Source organism: Seriola aureovittata, chromosome 2, assembly GCF_021018895.1.
Source record: "Seriola aureovittata isolate HTS-2021-v1 ecotype China chromosome 2, ASM2101889v1, whole genome shotgun sequence".
NCBI lineage: Eukaryota > Metazoa > Chordata > Actinopteri > Carangiformes > Carangidae > Seriola > Seriola aureovittata.
In genome coordinates, this window is record NC_079365.1 from 21,533,207 (window position 1) to 21,555,525 (window position 22,319).

Below are 22,319 nucleotides of genomic sequence, written 5' to 3' on the forward strand. Positions count from 1 at the left end.
ATACAGCTCCTCACTCACTGTAAAGCTGCTTTCAGACATTTAATCTGTAAGGCTGCTTGAGTCATTTGCCAGTTTAAGTGATGGCTTTTAGCTTTCACTCATACATACGTCTCTGTTGCTGAAAAAGTTCATGTTGACCCTGTTAAAAAGGCCCTGACCGCTACAGATGCAATGTTCACACAACTGGAAAGAGGCATCCCAGGAAGTTATGTATTATGAGCAAGGCGAGAGATTGTTCACTTGTTATCTCATTATTGACACGGGGGGGACAACAGCTGTCAAATTTCATTGCCATACCACACCATCTCCAGCCATTCTTATAAAGGTAATGCATCACATTTGGAAGCAAAAGTGTCCCACTTCAGAATCCTTTCTGTTGTCAAAAACACAAAGTTAGTGTGACTTTTCCCACTAATTTGGAACGATTGGTTCCAAGGCAATATGCAGAAATGTAAAATGTGAGAACATCATAGAACTGTGTGCTTTTAATGGCAAACTGCATTTAAGAGAGAAATGTTCAAAATGTTGAAGAAATGTTACGTGGGTCTTAAGTGAGCAAATTGCCAGAGAAAGATGCCAGAGAGAAATGTTTATGGAGAAAATGACTCAGGTTCTTTTTCCAAACATGATTCCGACATTTAAAACTGGCAGAGCATTTAGGGATTACAGTACATGTCTGAAGGGGGCTTAAGTTGCTGTGGAAAAGGGCATGACCTAAATGCTGAAAACTATAAACATACAGCGACTCTCTGAGTCAGCGCAATCTTCGTTGTCTTCCTCTCTGCATCTATTTGTCTTTTCAAAACTCTTATTCTTTCTCAATAATATTGTCCAGGATCTCTAATCTGTCCGTCTATAATCCCCCCCCCTCTTTTTTCCCCTCACATATTAGGTCAAAGCTACAACTCTCTCACCATTTAAGGTTCTTCTCTCAGATCTATATTAAAAAAAAAAAAAAAATCACAAAAGAGATTGACTTTTTTCCCCACTTTGGATTAAAGGCATTGATAATGTCTGCCTCACATAGTCTCTCTCTCTCTCTCTCTCTCTCTCTCTCTCTCTCTCTCTCTCTCTCTCTCTCTCTCTCTCTCTCTCTCTCTCTCTCTCTCTCTCTCTCTCTCTCTCTCTCTCTCTCTCTCTCTCTCTCTCTCTCTCTCTCTCTCTCTCTCTCTCTCTCTCTCTCTCACACACAGACATTCACTCACATACACTCATTGCTGGTTTAACTGCATCCTTTTCATGTCTGGTCTACCAGCATTGTTTCCTGGGACACACATTTACGACACACAAACAGTACGGGTTTAATGCAAATGCTTGCTCAAACACTCGCATGATTAAGTACACATGCAAGTACACACACGAGCACACAGGGTAATGCATATCGAAACGAGTGGGCAATGGTATGGTACTGACTTTGTGTTTGCAGCACAGAGTACTGAAAGCTGGCTCAGATTTGTACTCTCCTTTTAGTTTACTTTTTAGTTCTGCCAATTTAATTAGGTAAAATTCTATGATGGCTGCTTGTGTTTCAACAACATTCAACATTTGTGAATTTGGAAAGTTTGGACAAAGACAAGGGTTGTATAGAATGGCATGTTTATATTTCTATATTTTTAAGAGCCAGGGAAAATAAAGTTTGTTTCGTACTCGAGCAAAACTGTTTCATATTTGCACCAGTTTCCAACATTTTAAGCTGCCCTACAGGCATCCCTGTAGGGTATTAGACCTGAGTGTAAAATCAGAGTTACCAGTTTTTTGGATCTATGCTCATCATGTTATGTTTTGTGTGTCTCTGTGAGGTTGTCAGCATACAAACTCACAACCGACTCACTAATGCAACTGAAGTATAAAAGTTTATTTCTCATATTTGTTGTAGAGACTTTCACTTGTATACCTCGCCTCATTTGCACTATGCAAATCACCTCAATGAACCAAGAAAAATGTGCATCTGTAGACAAAACCAGACATACTGGGTATGTGTAGACTGGGAACACGTATCAAGCAGTGAGAAACTAATGTATACCAGCTACAGCTTTGAAGTAGCTGTCAACTTGCATACGTAATGTTTCATGGAAATGAGCTTCTGTCCATTTGTTCATGTGCCAACCCATTGATGTTTGTACCATGGGGTAGCCAACTGCTTCCTTGTTGCTGGACCAAGGCCATTCAAAATTGATGTGGTCAATGTCAACATGGCAGGCTAGGCCGCAAGACCGGGAACGGAAATGGGATTGCCTAAATTATTGTTTCAAGTGGAAGCCATCATAAAAGATCTCCCAAACCCTGCAACTATACTGAAGATGAAGGAGCTGCAGGATTTCTCAAACACGTCCACTTGTGGGCGGCAGCGTAGGTCAGCCAGACAGGTAAAGACTGCCCCTTCAGTGAAAAGTTATCTGTATGTGTTAAGGATGTCTCAATCATGCAACTAGCACTACACTTCTTATAATAAAAGCTTCTCAAACTTTGTTGAAGAAAGTCAGAGCGCAAGCATGGCTGTAGGTGCTAAAATCTGGCACATAAACAGTTCTATTCTCAGTGGTCATTAATCTTTATTATGTAAGCCTGAGTTTATGTCTGTGTTTCATACTGCACAAACTGCAGAACAGAACAGGCTGGGAGAAAACACTAATTATAGCAGGTATAAGGAGATGTATATTTTGGTAAAGAGGCTTTACTATTTTCGAAAAAGCAATGTGGAAATGATCGTATTAGTGTTTCCCAGATTAGAAATGTCAGGCATTGGCTGTAGCCCCACATAACAAATCAGACGAGATAGCTTTCAAACAGGGTGATGAATGAAAAGGAGAAGGGGGAGAGGAACTGGGAATTGAAGAGGGAGGAGGAAAAGAATGAACAACATGGAAAAGAGAGAGTGGAAGAAAAAGAAGATTGAGAGTAAGAAAAAAGAATAAGAGAGTGAGACAGGCAGGCAACACAGAGATACCGAACATGCAGCTGAGCTAAGCCAGAAATGTTGCCATGAGTACCAGTGGCGGCACATTCAATACAGAGCTAAAATTAGCTGAGATGGCACTGTTATTACTTTAGCTTATCTGGCAGCCAGTGAAACTACTTTTGTACTGTGTGTGTGCGTGTGTGTGTGTGTGTGTGTGTGTGTGTGTATGAGGAGTTTCTTTGCTTCTTCTGCAGAATCCGCCGCTAAGCTTTTCCTGCTAAAGTCTTTACATTGAACCTCACAAATCCTGACCAGACATTTTCAGCCAATTCAGTTTTGACACAATTCACTTAACTGGTTGTTTGAAAAGCTTTTTCTCTTCCAGTTCCCTGGAAAGTCCAAATTTCTAAAGCACAACTTTAAATTTTCAAACTGTGCTCAGTCAATACTCACTGATTACCTATGCAATATTAATCTATCCCCTCTGCTTCTCTCTCTCTCACACACACACACTGTAGAAACAATTCTCAAAATCCTCAAACCATCAGGTATCCAATCAGAAAAACAGCAGATTGACAAGTTTGGCAGTCATTAACATGCCTCTTGACTTGGGTGGTAAAAAAGTGGCATTGGCTTGTCAGAGACTAAACCCCCCACCCCGGCACTGGTTACCGTGGGAGCAGCTGGAATGTCATTGGCCAGTCAGCGACCTCAGAAGCATGCTGTTGGCTCTGTAAACCATGTCAGGCAAACAATGTCCCAATGTTACACCACCAACGAGGAAAGATATCTTAGGGCAAAACAGTGTCATAAATAACTGCAAAATACGAGGAACACTTGCTGTTTCCATTCAATGCATTAGGTCAATCGAGGTAAAAGGGGAAAAAAATGTCATTACTGAGCCCACTTAATAAGCCTGCCAATCAAATCAGATGATGTAGGAAAAGGGAATTTTATGTTTTCGAGCAGTTAGGATGTGGATTGTGCAAAAGAGGATGCAAAAACATATAATAAACATAAGATGTTGCTTATATTTTACAGATTTAGCAACAAAATTAAGCATTCAAACAGGAACACATGGAAAGTACAAGCATGGGCAGTGTCATCCACCATATACTTGATGTTCAGACTAATTTAGAAATGATCACCACCAGAGAACATGGACAAGTTTACTTTGCATAAAATGTCCCGCTCAATAGATATGACCACATTTTTTGGCCACTTTGGGGCAGTCCAATATCCACGCTCCATGTAGCTCTGCTTTTGGTCTCCACCAAACGGTGAGAAAATGTTTAGCCAGCTAGTTGCTAGCTTTGTCTTTTTTCTGTCTGATATTTAGCAGGTGGTGTAGATTTGGTTCATTAGAGCTTTTTCTTTTCTATGTGTGGAAATGACACTTATGAACCAAAACAGTAACGTTGTGGGCTGTAAAACCAAAACACTGAGCTGTAAGAAGCTAAAAAGCTTCATCGAGTCAGGTGGTAATTCAATTACCTTACACATTACACATAAGTAATTTTATCGATTTTTAATCTACTGATTACAGCAGGGATTCTTATAAAAATTCAGATTGATTAATATCACTATTAATCCTCAAAAATGTAGTACCAAAATTGTGTGAAAACAAATTTAAAAAAAAGAAGTGCATGCCCTTGCCTCATTTTAGCTACCTCTGCAAGTTTATTAATAAATGTTGGGTTCATGTTTGCCCCAGTGTTTTGCTGATTAATGTTTGTCTCTTTCTGGCAGCGTCAGTCAGCCAGAGAAGATTTCGCCTGTACTGAATGATTTAGATAGGTTCATCGTTCCTATAGCCCATCTCATTAAAATCATGGATACATGCCAACATCGTGGGGTGTAATGTGTGGTATGAGAGAGGCCGAGAGAGAGAGGGCAGAGCTTACTAAATCAAACTTTTAAACTAATTCACATACTGCCAAAGCACAGATTTGATTACTCTGCATAGTGTGTCAGGAGAGTTAATTATCCTAATTCAACAAAGTGAAAGTGAAGGAAACTTGAACAGGATCTGGCAGAGAACAAGAACAGAGTGAAAGGGAGGTTCGGCTACAGACATTATCACTTTACTTTCCAATTTTTTTTTTTTCTATCTTCTGTCTGGAGATCAGTTTCCTGCCTGAAATGCAAAGAAACTTAATTTCCTATTTATAGGTACAAGTATATACACACAGTGTGATTCAAAGCAGTCGCTTGCTGTGTGACTTATAAGCCTAATTTGCAATTCATTTTCATTCGTAATGAGACAAATGGAAGTGATGTAAACATCTGCTTCTCAATTTCAAACGGCAATGGGCTTTCAAAGAAAACAACTCACCAGTACTGTGTGCAAATGTATCTATGGAATCCTTAGTAGACATGTCAAAAATTCAGTGGTAAACATTAACAGCAAATAACACATTTAGGTAAGGTGGTGCATCATCAGTTTTTATAGAAGAGTCATTCATTTTTTATTTAGTTGTGGTTTTGTGCATATATGTATTTATGTGTATGCTACATATTAAGTAATTCATTCTGAATAAAGGCTGCATACTGTCCGATGCCATTACCCTACTCCCTCCATCCTCAATATGCACATTCTGCACAATACTGTGAGATGGTTCAGTGGAGTCTAAGCCTGTAATGAAGTGAAAGAGTGGCACAAAGACTGGGCCACCAATTTATCATGGGCCCCAGATCAGGGCAGTGGGGTTCAGAGGGGGCCTGTTAAGCAAACTTGACGCCACAGAGGGAGAAAGGTCTGAGGCAGAGTTGTGATTTAATAAAGCTATGTTATTTTGCGGGTTAATCCATTCCCTCACTGAGTCTAAGCACAATGTCCTTACGGGCCAGCAGCTCTGAAGGAGAAGGAACCAAACTTTGTGTGCAGAGGGTTAGAGGTTCTAGAGCAGGGTTACACTCAGAGACTCAGCACAGAAACAGCTACAGTACACCGGACTAAAGCAGGAGATGAATGGTGTGGACAGTAATTATTCTCTGATTACATCCAATAACAAGCTTTGATTTAAAAATACACACTGTAAATTGACTTTGTTTCTCATTCTTATCTTTTTCTATAAGTACTGCATAGTGGCAGTGATTTTGCAACATTGCAAAAAATATTTATGTTTATTTACTTTTCATGAAAATTAAGCCTGCAATTCAGCATTGCTATTAATGTGCAAATACTCTTAGTTATTTTTTCCATACATAAACAGCACTGTGCACTGTGTAGAGGGGAGCAAGACTATGCTGACATGATACCACACTATTTAATATATGTTCCATTACTGTGGATTATTCCAAATAACTTGGGTTAGAAAGGAGCACATTAAGTCTGCAGCAAAAAATAAAAAAGTTAGGCTTTTCTGAGAGATAGCTGCATTTTTGAGTGTTTATCTTAAAGAACTGGAGCACCAGATGGGTGGGATATATTCCTCAGAAAGTGCCAGATACTTTGTCAGTAACGACACATACCTTCCTGTGTCCTGGGAAAACTTACACCTAAATGAGCTAAAACAAAAAAGTACTTCCAAGTATGACTTTGCCCAGATCTGGGGTATATGTAGGAATCTTAAAGTGAAAATTTTCCAGTGCAGGCAAAATGAGGAGGCAACATCAACTTATCTATGACAGTGTAAAGAAAAGTACAAGGGACCACATGCTCCAATGGTGGTCTCATCAGAAATGTATTCTTTCTCCAAGTCAGTATTATTCTTAAATGAAACAAATATACTCAATATCTTATAATATAAAGGCACATCAAATGTGCAGTGGTGAAATGTAAGTGGCATAAATAAATAACAGCTAAAAGAAATTTTATCTCCAAATGAGGTTACCCTGGATCAGTGAAGGTTAACTAAAACACCAAACTGAACTGAATTTCATTTTGTTACCAATTAACTCAGACTACATGGACTTTGCACTACACCACTCTACAAAACAATTCCACATCTAGATAATGGTACATCTGAAATTGAGAGAGACCTTTATCGCTTTACTGTTAAACAAGTCACTTGAAAAGATTTTTTTAATAAAGCCTATCAGAGCAGAGGAGAAGAGAGCATTGAGAACAAAGATCCAATAGGTAGTAAGAAACCGGAGAGATGTGGCTGAGGGATTCAGTCAGGCTACACGGGAAAGGTTTATTTTCAAAGTTATAATTATTCTGTCACAGGAGCAAGAGCCAGAAAGTTTTAATTAGTACATGCATGTAACTGTTCGGAAGTTTAGGCAGTTATGACATCACTCAGCTTCCATAAAGCAGAGCTAAAATATCACCACACTACTGAAACATATCTCAAATCATACATGCAGTTCCAGTATCAACATTGGGTGGGTTCATGTTTTTAGACCTTCATAGACATACAGTGAGGTTCAAAAGTCTGAGACCACTGGGTCTCACTGACTTCGATCTGAAAACCATGAATTTTGAGCAGACAGAAAAATCTAGTTGAGAATCAGATCACATAGTCAAACATGTGTGTATTAATTCTGCTCAGGCTCATGAGTGAACCAACCCTGTTTGATTTCACATGGTCCACACTGGAGCATTGACACGTGCTTTTCAACTGGCTATTAAATTTGACAGGCAAGTCAAATTGAGAAAAAGATGAAAAATAATAAAAGGCTATGTCCAACCAAGGACTGTAAATTGGTCTTATAGTTATGATAAAAGTAGTTTTATTTACAACAGATAACACTGCAACATTGTTTAATTGACTCTACTTTTGCACGTGTTAAGAGAGGTGGCAGTGAATGGTGTCAGCACAGCAAGAAATGTGGCAAAGACAGCAGACTGAGGCTGTGTGGCAGAGGACGCAGCACTGATTGTACCAGTCCAGTATGACAAGCTATCCAGCCATTGTTTGGGACACCAACAGTATGAGAAATTCATTAATCCTGACTCAGAGGAGAGGAACAAAAAGAGAGGATTCTCATGCTGCAGACAACAGCATCCTACAACAGAGCAACTGATTGAGAAGAAACAAGAATAACAGCAGATCTTAGGATGTTTGAAAAATCAGACCCCTCCTGTCTCTCAGCAAAAGACATTTTTTTCCTAAAATTCTCAGACTGGTACAGGCATTCCTTGAGAAGCAAGGGACACAGGATGGACAAACAAAAGGGCTACTGGAAAGAACACTCCAAACCAGAGGGCCATTCTGCTGCTGCTGCTGCCGCCTCCACCCACCAGATGAATACATGTTAACTAAAACATTGAAACATCAACTCTCACATCTCTGACTGGGCTGATGCAGCTTTGGGCAAAATACACCCACCTGAGAATTTGCAGTTGCCAACTGTGGATTATGAAAATGTCACTTGCCTCCCTGACTACTTGTCAGGCAGGGGACACAGGCCATCCTATGGATCAACAGAAGTAAGAAGTATGTATAATATGTATACATGAGCTCAGTCTATTTTCAAATTACATTATGTGTCAATAGCCAGCAGGACTGCTGTGTCAAAATAAGGAGCTTTAAACCTTACACCCCAAAGTCATTATATTCCATAATTCACTCATTTAATCAGACTTGAAACGGTACAGGAAGATAGGGCAGGAGTATACATCTGTGCTGGCCTTGCTTAAAGACACAATTTGGTATGTATCTTCTTATGAGGGGCTATATCCACACGTGTCCTTGAAGAGCTTCATTTGTAGATAGGAAATGCGATTTCAGCCTTCAAAGCAAAATGTCACTAACTGCTAGCCTGCAGTCTTCAGCCTTCTGATGCAGTGTTCATCCTTGTATTAATAGCCCACACAATACAACTTTAATATTATGATCATCATCTTCAGTGACTTCCTACATAACCAAAACTACAAGTGGGTGATACTGTTTAACATGCGGCGCCATGATGTAGTTGCAAATCAACACGCAACTTGTATCTGTTGCATGTAAGTAATACAAATGCAGTCAGTAAACGGACGTGATGCAGGGAGGAGCATGAGCCGTGTGCATGTGTGTGTGTCAGAGAGAAAGAGACAGAGAGAGAGATTAGGTTTGGAGTGAGCTCTTGTAGAGAACGCTGACAAAGCATCCTTCCACTCATCACAGACACAAATGAACCTCTTCAAATTCAATCTCACCTCAGGCACTCCTGAAAGACATTCCTGCTTGTTCATATTGAATTTTCACATTCTGACAGTTTTAAAGTACGTATTAATGCACTTAGGTCTAGAGGAGATGATATAGTCAATGTAGTCACATTTATTAAATACAATCAAAAGTGCAACCATTGTGTCAGTGGCCACTGGGATTTCATATTACAAGATGAAATGAAACTCATTCAAAGAATAGCCTGCATAACAGCCATGATCTGAACAGCGTGGCAACACATGGCTCAACAAAGCCTGTCTCTAATGGTTATGTTTTGGTCATTGGAACATGTGATACTATGAAGCCAATGTGACAACAAATAAAGAACCGCAGTGAACACTTATTTCTACAAGGTGTTGGTGTTTGTGCATCAAGCAGTATGTTTAAATGCACAAAATATTACAGTTTTTCATCTTGTTCCAAAAAAGACAATATTCCCACTTAGCTGTTTCCATGGCTAAAATTAATATTGCATTAATATTCCTCTTTACATGCAGTCGTTCACACTCCGATTAACATGAAATTCTCCCGTGATGTACATGTGCAAGTCTTTCATAATGTTGAAGACAGGTGTCCAATCACAAAGCACAGTCCAATTAGGTGGTGCTGTCGTCCATCTTGAAAATGTACTACACCTTTCAGGATCTGCAGTGCAGATGAAGGTAACAGAACCACCTGATGCTGCTTTGGGACTGGTCTCTCTCATCTCTCTTTTTTTTTTTTTTTTTCAAATACAAATCTTTTCTACACATACACAAACTTGAATTTCTCATGCAGATTTATTTCACAGGTTTACAAAGGTTGATTTACAGCTACAAACTTTGGACATATTTGTGGACATTACTTTAAATCAAAATCTTATTGACCCTAATTTGAGCCCATATCCTTCCACTATCACTGGCCATTAGTGCAGCGGTTAAAGATAAACTGAAAATAAATTTACTTAAGACACACCTTGAAACAAAGGTTTTGCTCAAGCAGCAAATTCTAAACATATGGGACAGTAAGAGTGATTAAAACATTGAATATGCTCACAGACTGAATGTTGAAGACCTACTTCACTGTTGTTCAAACTGCTATACATTCCTGTGAAATTCTACTTCTGTTACTAAAATACATGTACTCGTCAGCCGCAGTTAAATACATGTCTATAAGTTTTGTCTTAAACTAAACTGCCAGAGAGAATAACACTTTAACAGTCTTTTTAATTCTATTTTGGCTTCAAACATGACAGGCTCTTTCCAAGCGCACTAGACTTTGTACAAAGTCAATCAATAGTTCATGCTTACACACTGGACTACAGCCAACAGGGATGACACAAATCAGGAGACTTGATACAGCTAACAACATATGTCCAAAACACTTCTCCCTCCTAAAGGAAGCTCTAGACAAGGGAAAGCATGCAACCGTACAGCTTCCATAACTAAGCCTACTTAATCCGTGTGTGTGTGCGCTGAGCCTGAGCACAACTACCTTAATGAAAGGGACAGGGTAGAAAGAACCAGCAGTGTCCAGAAATGTCTTGGCAGAGTGAACTAGCTTCACTCTGTCCCCTCATTCTCTCTTGTGCAAACACACATTCGTACAGAGGCACAGAAAATTGTGTGCCTGTGGATATGCAAGTAAATTCTGATTAACTTTAGGCTGACATTAAGCTAATACCCTCATCAAGTATAAAAATTGACCTAAACTCATGGAACAAGACCGTCAAACTTTCTTGTGAGACCTGGGTCAAAATGTACTTTTTAAATGGTGTTTTTAGGAGCCAAGTGGGAAAACCTCCTCACATGGGCTAATATGAAATATTCTTAAACAATTTCAGTCTTTTAAGATTACAGAATCAGTACTATAGAATCTTATTCATGCTAATTGCAGATCAATTGCTTGTGCCTTCATTAATGCACATCTGGGTGATCACATTATTTTTCTCACTCTGGTATTCAATTATGAAACACAGCATTGCATCTCATCAAGATCATGGATCTCAAAATCAGCTTCACCGGCTCAATCCCCTGGATTGTCATGATTATTTATTCGTTTGTGCTGGTTAAATTGTCCTGTCCATCAGTGACTGTCCTATATAAGGGCCACATGAAACATGGACATGGCTGGGAGTTGGTATGGATGAACTACTACAGAAAGTCAGAAATAACTTTGGGGATTTTTTTGCTCTTTGTTTTCAGGAGTTCACCATTTATTGCAGCAGCATCTGTTCAGTCAGTAAGTGCCCTTTTCCTTGTCCATCACTTTTGATGAGAGAGCATTACATTCTTCTGCTGCACTACGAAACATGGTGTACCAACACTTCTACTCCTGAGATACATGGACAGCACTCACACATACGCACACTGACATCCAGCTGCTCATTATGAGTGAGTTCACATGCAGACACACTCTAACTGCCCCCACATTCACACTTAACTCAGTGTCTTGACCTGTACTCTGCAGCCCATTTATCCTTCCTCCCTGCGTCACATGTTGTGCGTGTGTGTACGTTTTCATGGATGTAAGTATGTGTAGTATGTGGTTGTATACTTACTTTGTGTGTGTGCTTTTCTGTCAGACCTTGGTTGCCCAGGGAACAGCTTTACCACTGAACTATCCCTACCCCCCACCATTTTCTTTCAAGCATGCACGCATGCGTGCACAGACACACACACAAACTTACACACACAGTTTCTTAGCTCCATGGTTTCTTCATACAGTAGTGGAATGAGCCCTGTCTTGGCAGGCAAGCAGGTGGCAATGATGGATGTGTTTTCAGTGAGAGTAGAATCCAAATTAAAATAGGGTAGAAGGCAGTGGGACAGTTCAGAGACCAGCGCTACGTTCCTCATCCAGTCTCTTTAGAGCTGCTTCATACATGACTGCAGTCTTTTAATTCTGTCCTCATTTCACATTCGTTCATTTTTGCCCCATAAAGCCCTGTCTAAGTATTTCATGATGTTCTCACACTCAACATTTTACAAAATTGATACATAAATCTCCCATTTATTGTGGCAGAAACTCCATGACTCTATAATAAAGGCACATTCAGGAGTGATAATAAGGTGTGTATGAACCTCTCTTCTCCATCCTTCTCCCTTTATCCTCACACACACATATAGGTGGAGTAGATTTCACTCTATCAACACATACACACACCCACACATGCACACACACACACACACACACACACACAGTGAGGCTGTAAATGTCGCTGGGAGGAAATGAAGGCAGGGGTTTTATGGTTTCATCTGGTCTCTTATATTTATCTGACCCTCTCATGTGTTTACTGTTCCTCTCACACATACACACACATTGATTATTCCATCACCATTTTCATGTACGGTACAACAGAGGAAGAAGAACAGAGGAAGAGTATCCTATTGGGAGCATACACAATGGCCCTAATTTTTTTTTTTTTTTTTAAGCAGACAGATTGACTTTGTTTAAATTCTTATTTATGGTTTGAGGTTTGCAGGAGAATGAAGGTTTTACACACATCCACACTCACACCTAGGAGATGACCATTGCTGCCCCTTTTCTTCTGCTGTTGGCTGCTAAGCAACTGTGTGGGACATTAAATTCATATGATTTATTAATAATCTATAAAGTGAACAATGGAAAAACAATTTGGTGCCTTATACGCAAGGCTGGAAACTCTTGACCCTTATGAAAACCATCTAATAAGCGATTTCTAATGTTTTCATCTTATGTATGAAGATAATTTTGACCTTTTAGCCAGTGCAAACACACACTGAAAGAAATCTGTCGTATCCTGGAAAGCATTATTCACTTTGATTACACTGCAGAGCTCGACATTAATACCTTGCATGTGCCGCTGCAACAATAAAAATTGCATTAATCTAAGGTGAGCAAAAATCTATTCACTTGACTTCCAATAAAGTCAAAAAGGAAAAAAATCTGCCACTAGCACAACCAGGGTTCTATTGTAACTCCCTTAAAATATTGTGAAAGTACTTATCTGACAGATTCAAGTATACTGTTCATATATTCAAGATGTTTTAATGTGATGGAGGCAGTTTCCCCTTGATCTCTGTCTTTGTTATGAATTTCACAGAGCGGTGAAAACTGCCTTGAGCACAGCAGTGGTGGCTTATTTGTTGCTGTGCACATGTAAGAAAAGACTGTTACTCTGACCTTTAACACTGTAGTGATGCCAAGAAGGAGTTTGTTTCTGACTGTGTTTCTCAGGCTCTTGATAAAATGCCAAAACGAAAATAAGCATTGCACTTGAACTTCATGTCATATGTATTCACATGATTTTTTACGATGTACAAACAGCCTTGAAATAAAATTTGAATCTTAAAAACTGCAGCTGGAAAGCTCATAGCCCTGAAGTGTTGACCAAAAACTTTCATTCTTTATTTCCTCTGTTCCCTAAAAATACTCTAAAGCGTCTCGCAGCACAAGTGCGTCCCGTGGTCCTCCCATCTCCAGGTCAGACAGAGATTCGCACACAAACACAAGCACAGGAATCACAGAGCATCAAAAAATGCACACACACGCATGCACGTGCACACACACACATCCAACGCTCTCCCATCAGCGAGCCTTCAAGCCTCTTTCCTCTCTTCACTCCTCTATCAGGTCCTCAGGGGTGGGAGGAAGGAAACCCATGAAATGATTCCTGACATGACGGATCACAGAGCCGCGCTGGTTGAGCCGTCTGATATCAACACTTTTCTGCCTGACTGTGGACAAGTAAGGCAGGGGGATTTGCAATGATTTCCCCTAGCTGTAGCTCCAGCTGTATCTGCTCCGCTGACTGAAGTTACTGACGCTAGCCCACTGTGCTAGCTCTCCCACAAAAATGCTGCCACACGGAAAACTGGTAACTCTGGTTTTAGTGTTCCCTATTTTTTACATTAATTTTCTCAAATGGAAAGTTCATGTAATTTTTCATGCACTGAGCAATTATTATTTCATACAACTTATTGAACCTGTTTAAAGCCAAATAATTATTAGTTTTTAAAATAAATAACTGCCAGTGTCTCTTTATCCTAGTTTCTGAGGAAAGTTTTGGACATACTAGGTTTTCATCTGGAAGCAAGCGTTGATAGCATCTATAATTTGAAGCCTCCGTTCGACACATATCACTGAACCCGACTGTTAGACTATGAGCGGAATCTCTCTTTCTCAAAACACACTCTCTTCGACTCACAGAGAACATATAGAGCAACAGAAGGAATGATAAAAGTAAAACATAAAATGTGTCAAGCTTTATGGTTCCTGATAATATAAAACATATTCTCTTTGAGTGGTAACATCCTGTATAAATCATCACTCAGCCTTTGTCTTTTTAGTAACAAGTAGATTTACACCCAGTGACTCAAAGTCAGCTTGAAGATAGAAGCAGAATTTTTGTGATGCAATCAGTTGGCAAGAGGAAAGACCGTTTTTAATCCCTTTTCCCCGTCTTTATAACTGAAGATCAAATCTCAGAATCGCCATGCTGTTTCACACATGCACACAGACTGATACTTTTAGGCAAATGTGTGCACACAATCACTGATATGCACGCACAAACACACCCAGCAACTGACTAAACTGTACGGCTGAGACAGAAAAGCACACAGAGATACACAGTACATTAGCTCTGAGGGAAGAAAAACACCTGCAAACACCTGCTGACTCCCCTGCAAACCTTCCTATGCACAGCAGGTCTTACCCCATATATTCTCCATTGTTCTCAGTTCCAACGTGAACTTAAAGTACTGTCTATGAGTGTTTGATGTTCAGGAAGACTGCTTATTAGCATGCTGGGGTGCTCAGAGGTGTGAGCCACAACAATATTCTTGAATTCTTGAGTCTCTGGATTTCTTTTGCTCTTTCAGTTCAACTCATTATTTGGATGTTTCCATGGAAGTCTGATCAAAGTATGATTTAATGGATTGTCTCTCTCAGCTCATCACACGTGACCCCTTAAGGAAAAATATCAACCAAAGTGTTTGAGAAATGTATCAAAACATATCAAGGTATCAAAAGTTCCCATTGTTTCCATCTATGTGTCTATTCGGAGCTGTGGAGTGTAGACAGAGTAGATGAAGAGTTTTATCTTTTTCATGACAGATAAGTATTATATTGTTAAAAAGACGTGTATGAAGTGGTTCTTTATCATGCAACAGAGATGGATGGGGCATATTTTAAAAGCGCATCTTGTAGTTAACTCCCAGTCTCCTGTCACTCTGCAGAAAATCTTGTCAGCAAAGCAGAGACAAAATAGAAAGAAACACTGCACCTTACAAAGTAGAAACATTTACTCTGGATTCCTTTTTTTTCTGAATGAAAAATATCTTACCTTCAAGGATGACTTCTTTGCCAGTTTTCTTCAGCGCTTGCACAGCTTCATCGTGTGTGGCCTCCCGTAAGTCATAGCCATTGACAGACAGTATGGCGTCACCAACATAAAGCGCCTCAGTCTGGTCAGCAGCCAGACCCTTAAAAATCTTGGAGATGAGGATTGGCATCTTGTTCTCCCTCCCTCCTGCATTACAAAGAGGAACAAATGATGTTGTTTCATCTTATAATTGTCTTAGGAACCTGCTGTTTCATATTGTTGCATGTGTCTGGCAACAATATACATTCACACTTACACAGTGCAAACATGACACTCAAACTTTTGACCCCTGATCAGCTTTACAAACAGCTTGGAATTAAGTTCTTAACTACTTACTGCATATATACAAGGTGCAAGTAGCTATGCTAAGAAAATACCACATGTACATAATTTAGCAACACAGTTGGGAAACTGAGAGGCTGGGTACTAGTAAAACAGCCTTGATGTTAAACCTATTTTGATACCAACCACTGCACTCCTCATATTTCAGCATTTAACTAAACTTTAGTCACTTAAACTGCTTAGCGAAGTTAAAAGAGCATACGAGGACAGACGCAAACAGCAGCGATTACCCTCATGTACTAACTTCTGCAGTTTCCCATCTCTTCCTCTCCCTCCCTTTCTCGCTCGTTAAGTGAAGGTCAGCTCAAAAGCTGATGGATCTGCCTCTTGCTGTGGGCTTCCACTCTTCATGAGAAATATCGTCATTAATATCAGCTGGCACTTGGACTCTGGCCTTCAGGCTTGTGAGAAATTATCCAAAAGAGGATTGCATTTAATTAATTCTAAATACATCTTCCACAGGTTGCTTCCTCTGGGTGATTCCTTGGGATTTAACTCATGTATCTTACTTTGGAGGCAACAGTGTAGTGCTCTTAATAAAAAAACACCAGGTTTGAGCTTACATGCTCATATTATGCATGTTGATCACATTTTAGATAGAGGGATTTAGCAGCTACTTGACCGCTCCATGGCATCAGATAGTTGTTTACTGCACCGCACTAAGTCTCTGGATCATGATGTGCTGATAAAATATTCAAAGTGGAGATGAGATGAAGAGAAACCTTCATAAATGCTGGTGGTGATGTCATCAATATATGGCATCAAAATTTTAATTACTCCGAATATCTGTCAAAATCATGAACTTGAATCACTTCTTTGAATCTTTAATAATTGCACTGGAAATAGGCACAGGGACATAAACAAAATTTGCATATTTTCCCATGATTGATAATGATTGTGGACACCCATAAAAAGAACTGAAAAAGCACGCCTCATGCAATCGAAGTGCACTAATACTGGACCGAATAAAGCGTCTATAGTGTGCATACAGCTGTAGATACTATGACTGTCAGATGAGGTGAATTAACAAAAACAGCAAAGTTCTATATAATACACATTAAATACACTTTCTTTGTCAGTGTAATTACAAATGTCAGCATTTCTGCTATTTGTTACATTCATTCAGTCACAGTGGACTGCCAATAGTTTCAGTTTTTAGTGTTCATTTCCCATTGGAAACCAATTCTCATCACTGTTTCTTTTAACCATGACTTTTCCCCTAACGTAACTGTGTGTTTATTATTATAACCATGACAACGAAGGTCTCTCTAACTTTAATAAAGCGATCACTTTAGCCCAAACCACAATTCTTTCCTAAACCTAACCAAGTAGTTTTTATGCCTAAATGTAACCAAACCGTGACCATTCTATAACCTTAACCATGTGTTTATCATAGTAACCATGATGACAAAGATCCGGTATATCTGTGATGTAGGCACTATTTCAGGAGAGTAGTATAGTATAGTATATGGGTGTTTGGGTTGGAGGACTTGTTGGTATCATTTGTGCAAAAGTAAAGTCTAAATGTTTTTGTTCACCAACATAGATAAATCACACATTTTACATGGATGACATTCAGTGACAGGAATGCCATGCATATACATGAAGGTTATTCTAGATAGCTGTGTGGAAAACTAGGTTTGCTGCTCTGGCCACACACTGTACACATGAAGCACCCTCGGGAACAATAACAGTATCAAGGATAAAAAAAAAGATAATTCAAGGACATATGCAGTGATTACATGCCACGCCAATTCTGGCAGCTTTTTGTAGCCATTCATCTACCAGTATAAGAAACAGAAAAACATTAAAACTCAACACAGCCCACCACATTGCCAAAGAAGAGCTGCCACAAAAATCATGTCACAGATTAGGCTTACAACCATAGCTGATAGATGTTGTATTTGTTGACAAATAATTGTTCAGTATCTAACACAATTAACATGGAAACATATTAATATGTGTTTCTGAATGTCAATTCAAATAGTCTGTGTCCTGCTGACTCACCCCCATCCAAACTTTCCCAGCTGAGGATTAAATTTGAATACCTTCCAGGCAGTCACAAGTTGCCACTCTATCCTTTAGGTTACCTTTGCCCCCAATTTGCACCACCATAGAAACTGCAGTGAATTACTGTGACCTCTATTCACTGTACTACTACCAATACACAAACCTCAGACTTATTAACTGTATCGCCAACAGCAATTATTCACTACTGGGTCTATTGGGCAGGACAGCTTCAGCTGAATTCAAGTATTTTTTAGAATTTACTGTAAAATAAGTAAATGATTTGCACTAAATTGAAGACTGAACATTTAAAAATGGCCAAAACAAAATTGCTGGAATGAAAACTCATAAGCAGAGTAGATGTAGAATCTTGCAGACTTCAACAATGACATGCCAGAGCATGATATGGTCAGAGACCTCTCAGCCACATTAAAACTGACATCATCATGTACCAAACCCGTGCTAATGGAGTGATCACCGGAGTGATCACCACAGCACTCCCCACTTCACCAACTGCAGTTCTATGTCCTTTTACTTGATGAATGGTGGTAATCTATGCGAAGAATGTCCAGACTATTAAAAGTAAATGGTTGGACAAGAAGGAAAAGGACAGCCTTGTTTCTTTTTAGTTAGCCAGAGACTGATAGTGACACATGTGTCAAAATGACATGGCATCAGCACCAAAAGTATGTAGGTACGTTGAGATAGCAGATGTTGAATCGATAAGGAGACAAAGTTGAAGACTTGATGTAAATGAAGAAGATTTTTTTCATTGTCTACTTCTACACATACATTAACCTTTATATCTCCTTTCAATTTCTCCTCCTTTCTTCCCATACTTTTAGGTTCACTTCTAATCTCAAATACCTCTTATTCACATGTCTGCTGAGCAAACATCGTTGGCATATTGTAGGAGAAACACCGTCAATATGTCTGCCACTCTTACACAACCCTTAATCCTCCCATATTCCCTTCCCATCCCTGCCTTTCTTCCTCCAACTTTTCCTGTCAAACACAATTCAACACCCTCCAGCTGGCAGCCTGTCACTCATTTGACAGGAGGGTGGTGGTGGCGGAGGTGGGGTGGAACCACTGGAGCTACCGATGACAGGTAAATGAATGGTACTGGGTTATACAACACTGACATGTACCTAATTAGGTAGTTTTGTGCCAACAATGTGTTTGTGGTGATAATGCTCCTTTCAAAGGTTTCAGCATGATCAGCACTTGACTTCATCAAACTTCCTCAGCTGAGTTGCATGCACTGCTAATGAACACTGCAACAAACAACACAAAAAAAAAATGATTTAACACAAAACAAAATAATGTGGTAACACATTCCTGATGAATGTGCAGAGCCATGTAAGGAGAGAATATGTTTTTAATAATGGGTTTGTTACATAACACTGCACCTGAGCTTTGTTAACTGAGAAAAATATTGTCTAGGTGAGCATCTGAGCTGGTCTGTGACAAAAGAGCTTGAGGCACCGAAGAATGGTTTCATAATATATGTCCTAAAACTTAGAGCATTGATTTCCAACTTGCATCAAGTGTTACAGAAGTGAGACAAAACACACTGAGACACTTAAAATAGTGTTAGTGAAGCTTTTAAATTAAAAAAAAAAGTCTCTGTGATCCTTTTCAACAGCTGCAAACTCAAAATCATTGTGGCAAAACCCAGCAAGCTCACACCCAAGTGGCTCAGGAAAAAAATCCTGTCCTGCATAAGCATATTGCTCCTCTCTCCTCTGACCAGTGGGCCTGTCTACAGACCTGGAGCCTCATTTCCTAGGCTCTCCTCTTAAATTTAGACATGTGAGAGTAAAGGTTGACTGCCTCCATGCTTTTCTGCAGGCCAGGGTGGGCTCCCTAAAATTAACACTAGTGGAGTACTCCACTCCCAGCCACATAGCTTTCATCTTTGGCCAATGACAACTGCCTGCTGTGGACTGCTCCTCTCAGCTGTTCATAATGTGGTGTCAGCTAGCCCACAACAACTTTTGCCATGTTCTTTCATTTGCATTACACTTTTTCCTTTCTTCTGTCCTTCTTTCTTTCTTTCTTTCTTTTTTTCTTATTTCTTATTGACCCCTTTGGCTTGTGCTGTGTCCCGCTTCATTTATGGCTTACTCATTGTGCTTTTGCCTTGCTCTTTCTATCCCTCTGCTACACCCTTCTTCCTCCCTCGCTTCGTCGCAGCCTTTGAACAACCAGCATCACAACAGTGTCAAGCCACTGGGGTGCCAGCTATGATTTTGTTTTAATAACATGCTGTCTGATTTTCAAAGCCACCCATTTCCACAGAGATGGGCATTACATTTATGTCATTAGGGGCTGGCTTTGTTGTTGTTGGTGATGGCAACTATGGAGGAACTAAAATTAACATGTCACCGGTGGTTATAATGATGAACCATCTTTGCAACATGACAACGGAGCAAGTCTACAGCTGTCCATCAAGTTGAGCCTGTGCATTGCTGAGCGGCCAAGTGATAACCTGTCAATACATGTACACTGCAAACCTGTCAGGAGGTGGAGGATTTAATTCACAGAGAATGTTAGTTCAAACACAACGCAACAGACACATCAGAATACATGGTCTGCGATTCACCGCACCATTAACTGCCTTGATGTTCGTTGTGATGGTGCACAAATCACAACCCAAAGTGAGTGTTGCAGACAAATCACAACTTCACCATCATAATAATCCTAAACAAGTCTAGTTTAAGACAAGGAGATGAAACCCTAATATGGGACACTGGAAGATTAAAATGACCATGAATCATTCGTGATATATAAAGATGCAAAAGACATCATAAAGATAGCAAGCAGTGTAAAAATTGATGTGTAATATCTGCGGTCTTCAATATATTTGGTTCAAGCAAATCTGAGAAAAAAAAAAATTGTGAACAATGTTGGTCTCAAAGAAAATAAAATCAAAACTTTGTTTAGACTGCATTATCCCTGCATATCACTATCCTTTGTATTTATGTAGTTTCCCAATGCTCAAACCTCCTAGTCCTCTTCACACTGAGATCGCAAATGAGATAAAAGCCTGTTGCTGCAGGTCGAGGAAACAGGACAAGGAAAATGCTTTTATCAGCTGCACAGTACACAACACAGGTATGTAAGCCTGGCTTGTAAGATATGGTGAGGTTACAACCTTTTTCCTATTGAGAGGTTATAAGAGCAATGCTGGTGTAACCTTGATGTGCAGCTGCATATGCATTTGAGCTGCTTGTTTTTGCTCAGAGAGACAAAGTGAATCAGCAAAAAGGATTTTATAGTCAGCCAATCTAGCTTATTGTATGAAGAAACAGTGATGGATTTACTTTTCTTCTTTGCCTCTCTTTTCAGCTATGTAGCACTTAATCAAACCTCACACCTCACACATCAATTCTGCTTTTACTGCAAGTATGAGCACCCTTCACATATATGACTCAAAATAAAATTAAATTTGAGGTGTTATCAATTTAACATGTTAACTTCTGTTTTTAAGTGTCAGTATGACTCATAAATAGATCTAAGGGAAGAAATCAAAATGAGGTATATCGTAGTTTAGCCCATTATTGACAATTATTAGAAGTTCTATAGAGACCTCCATTTGTTAAAACAGGTGTTTATAAAATAAGCTATAAGTAACCTATCAAGGATATTGTAGAAAATGTTCTCCCCTAAAACAAGTACTTTGTATTATAAAGTAGCAAGTATTTTACCCCTGTCATTAACTTAACTACGTTAGATTGTGTGTCACCTTTTATTAGGATCGTGTGCGCGAGGCTACACTGTCAAACACCTAGCCTGAAGTTACACGACAGTAGCTAATAACCATCTCCTGTGACTCTGGGACACCGAAATGGCTCCCCACTGAGATAAAGCACAGCTTGAGCTGTCATTTTTTCCCCGTACAAACAAGACTCCTAAATGTATTAAATATGAGTTAAAATACGACGAATGACTTGTATTGACAAAACGTACTAGAAAAGTTTAAGTTGCCTCGTGTTTGTAAGGTTTTGACTAACGGTCAGTTATAAGTTAGCTAAGTTAACTGACAAGTCGACGATTGTTTTTTCAGCGTCCTTGACAGAGAGTGCACTCATACTCCTCGCCGAAACTTATGTTAACTGACAGTAACTCGCCATTGATGATATTACTTCTTTAATTCTGCCTTACCTTTGATACTGATTCCGAGTCCTCCAACATCTTGCTTGGTAACTCGCACAGTGCGTTTCACGTTGGTGATGGTTTCCGGGACCGGGGACGAGCTGAGGTTCGGGGGGTCTCCGTTGATAGCACCGGCAGGACTGGGCTTCGTGGGCTCCTCGGGAACCTCGCCAGGATTAACCGTGAGCGTGTCCTCGGTAAGCGTGGCCAACACCCGGATCCAGCGGTCCACGGTCACACGAAGTTCTAGCAGTCCCGTTTTCTGCTCCTTCATCGCGGCAGCCATGTTCAACGCATTCCTGGAATAACTCTAGACGGGCTGGCAGTCCTGTAGAGAGATAGGGGGTGGAGGGCTGAGTAGGGGACTCACACTCACACTCACTCACTCACTCAACTCACTCACTCACTCACTCACACACACACACACACACTCACTCACACACACACTCACACACTCACACACACA

At 39.8% G+C, this 22,319-nt stretch overlaps 1 protein-coding gene across 1 annotated transcript in view; it reads right to left on the reverse strand.

Moving 5' to 3' along the window:
- snta1 (syntrophin, alpha 1) overlaps window positions 1–22,319 on the reverse strand; it is a 30,024-nt gene extending 7,705 nt beyond the window's left edge. The window contains exons 1-2 of the mRNA XM_056403781.1: window positions 21,863–22,319; window positions 15,305–15,490 (exon numbers count right to left, since the gene is read on the reverse strand). Coding sequence (XP_056259756.1) covers window positions 15,305–15,490; window positions 21,863–22,139 — 463 coding nt within the window. The 5' untranslated portion in view covers window positions 22,140–22,319. The remainder of the gene's footprint in view (window positions 1–15,304; window positions 15,491–21,862) is intronic.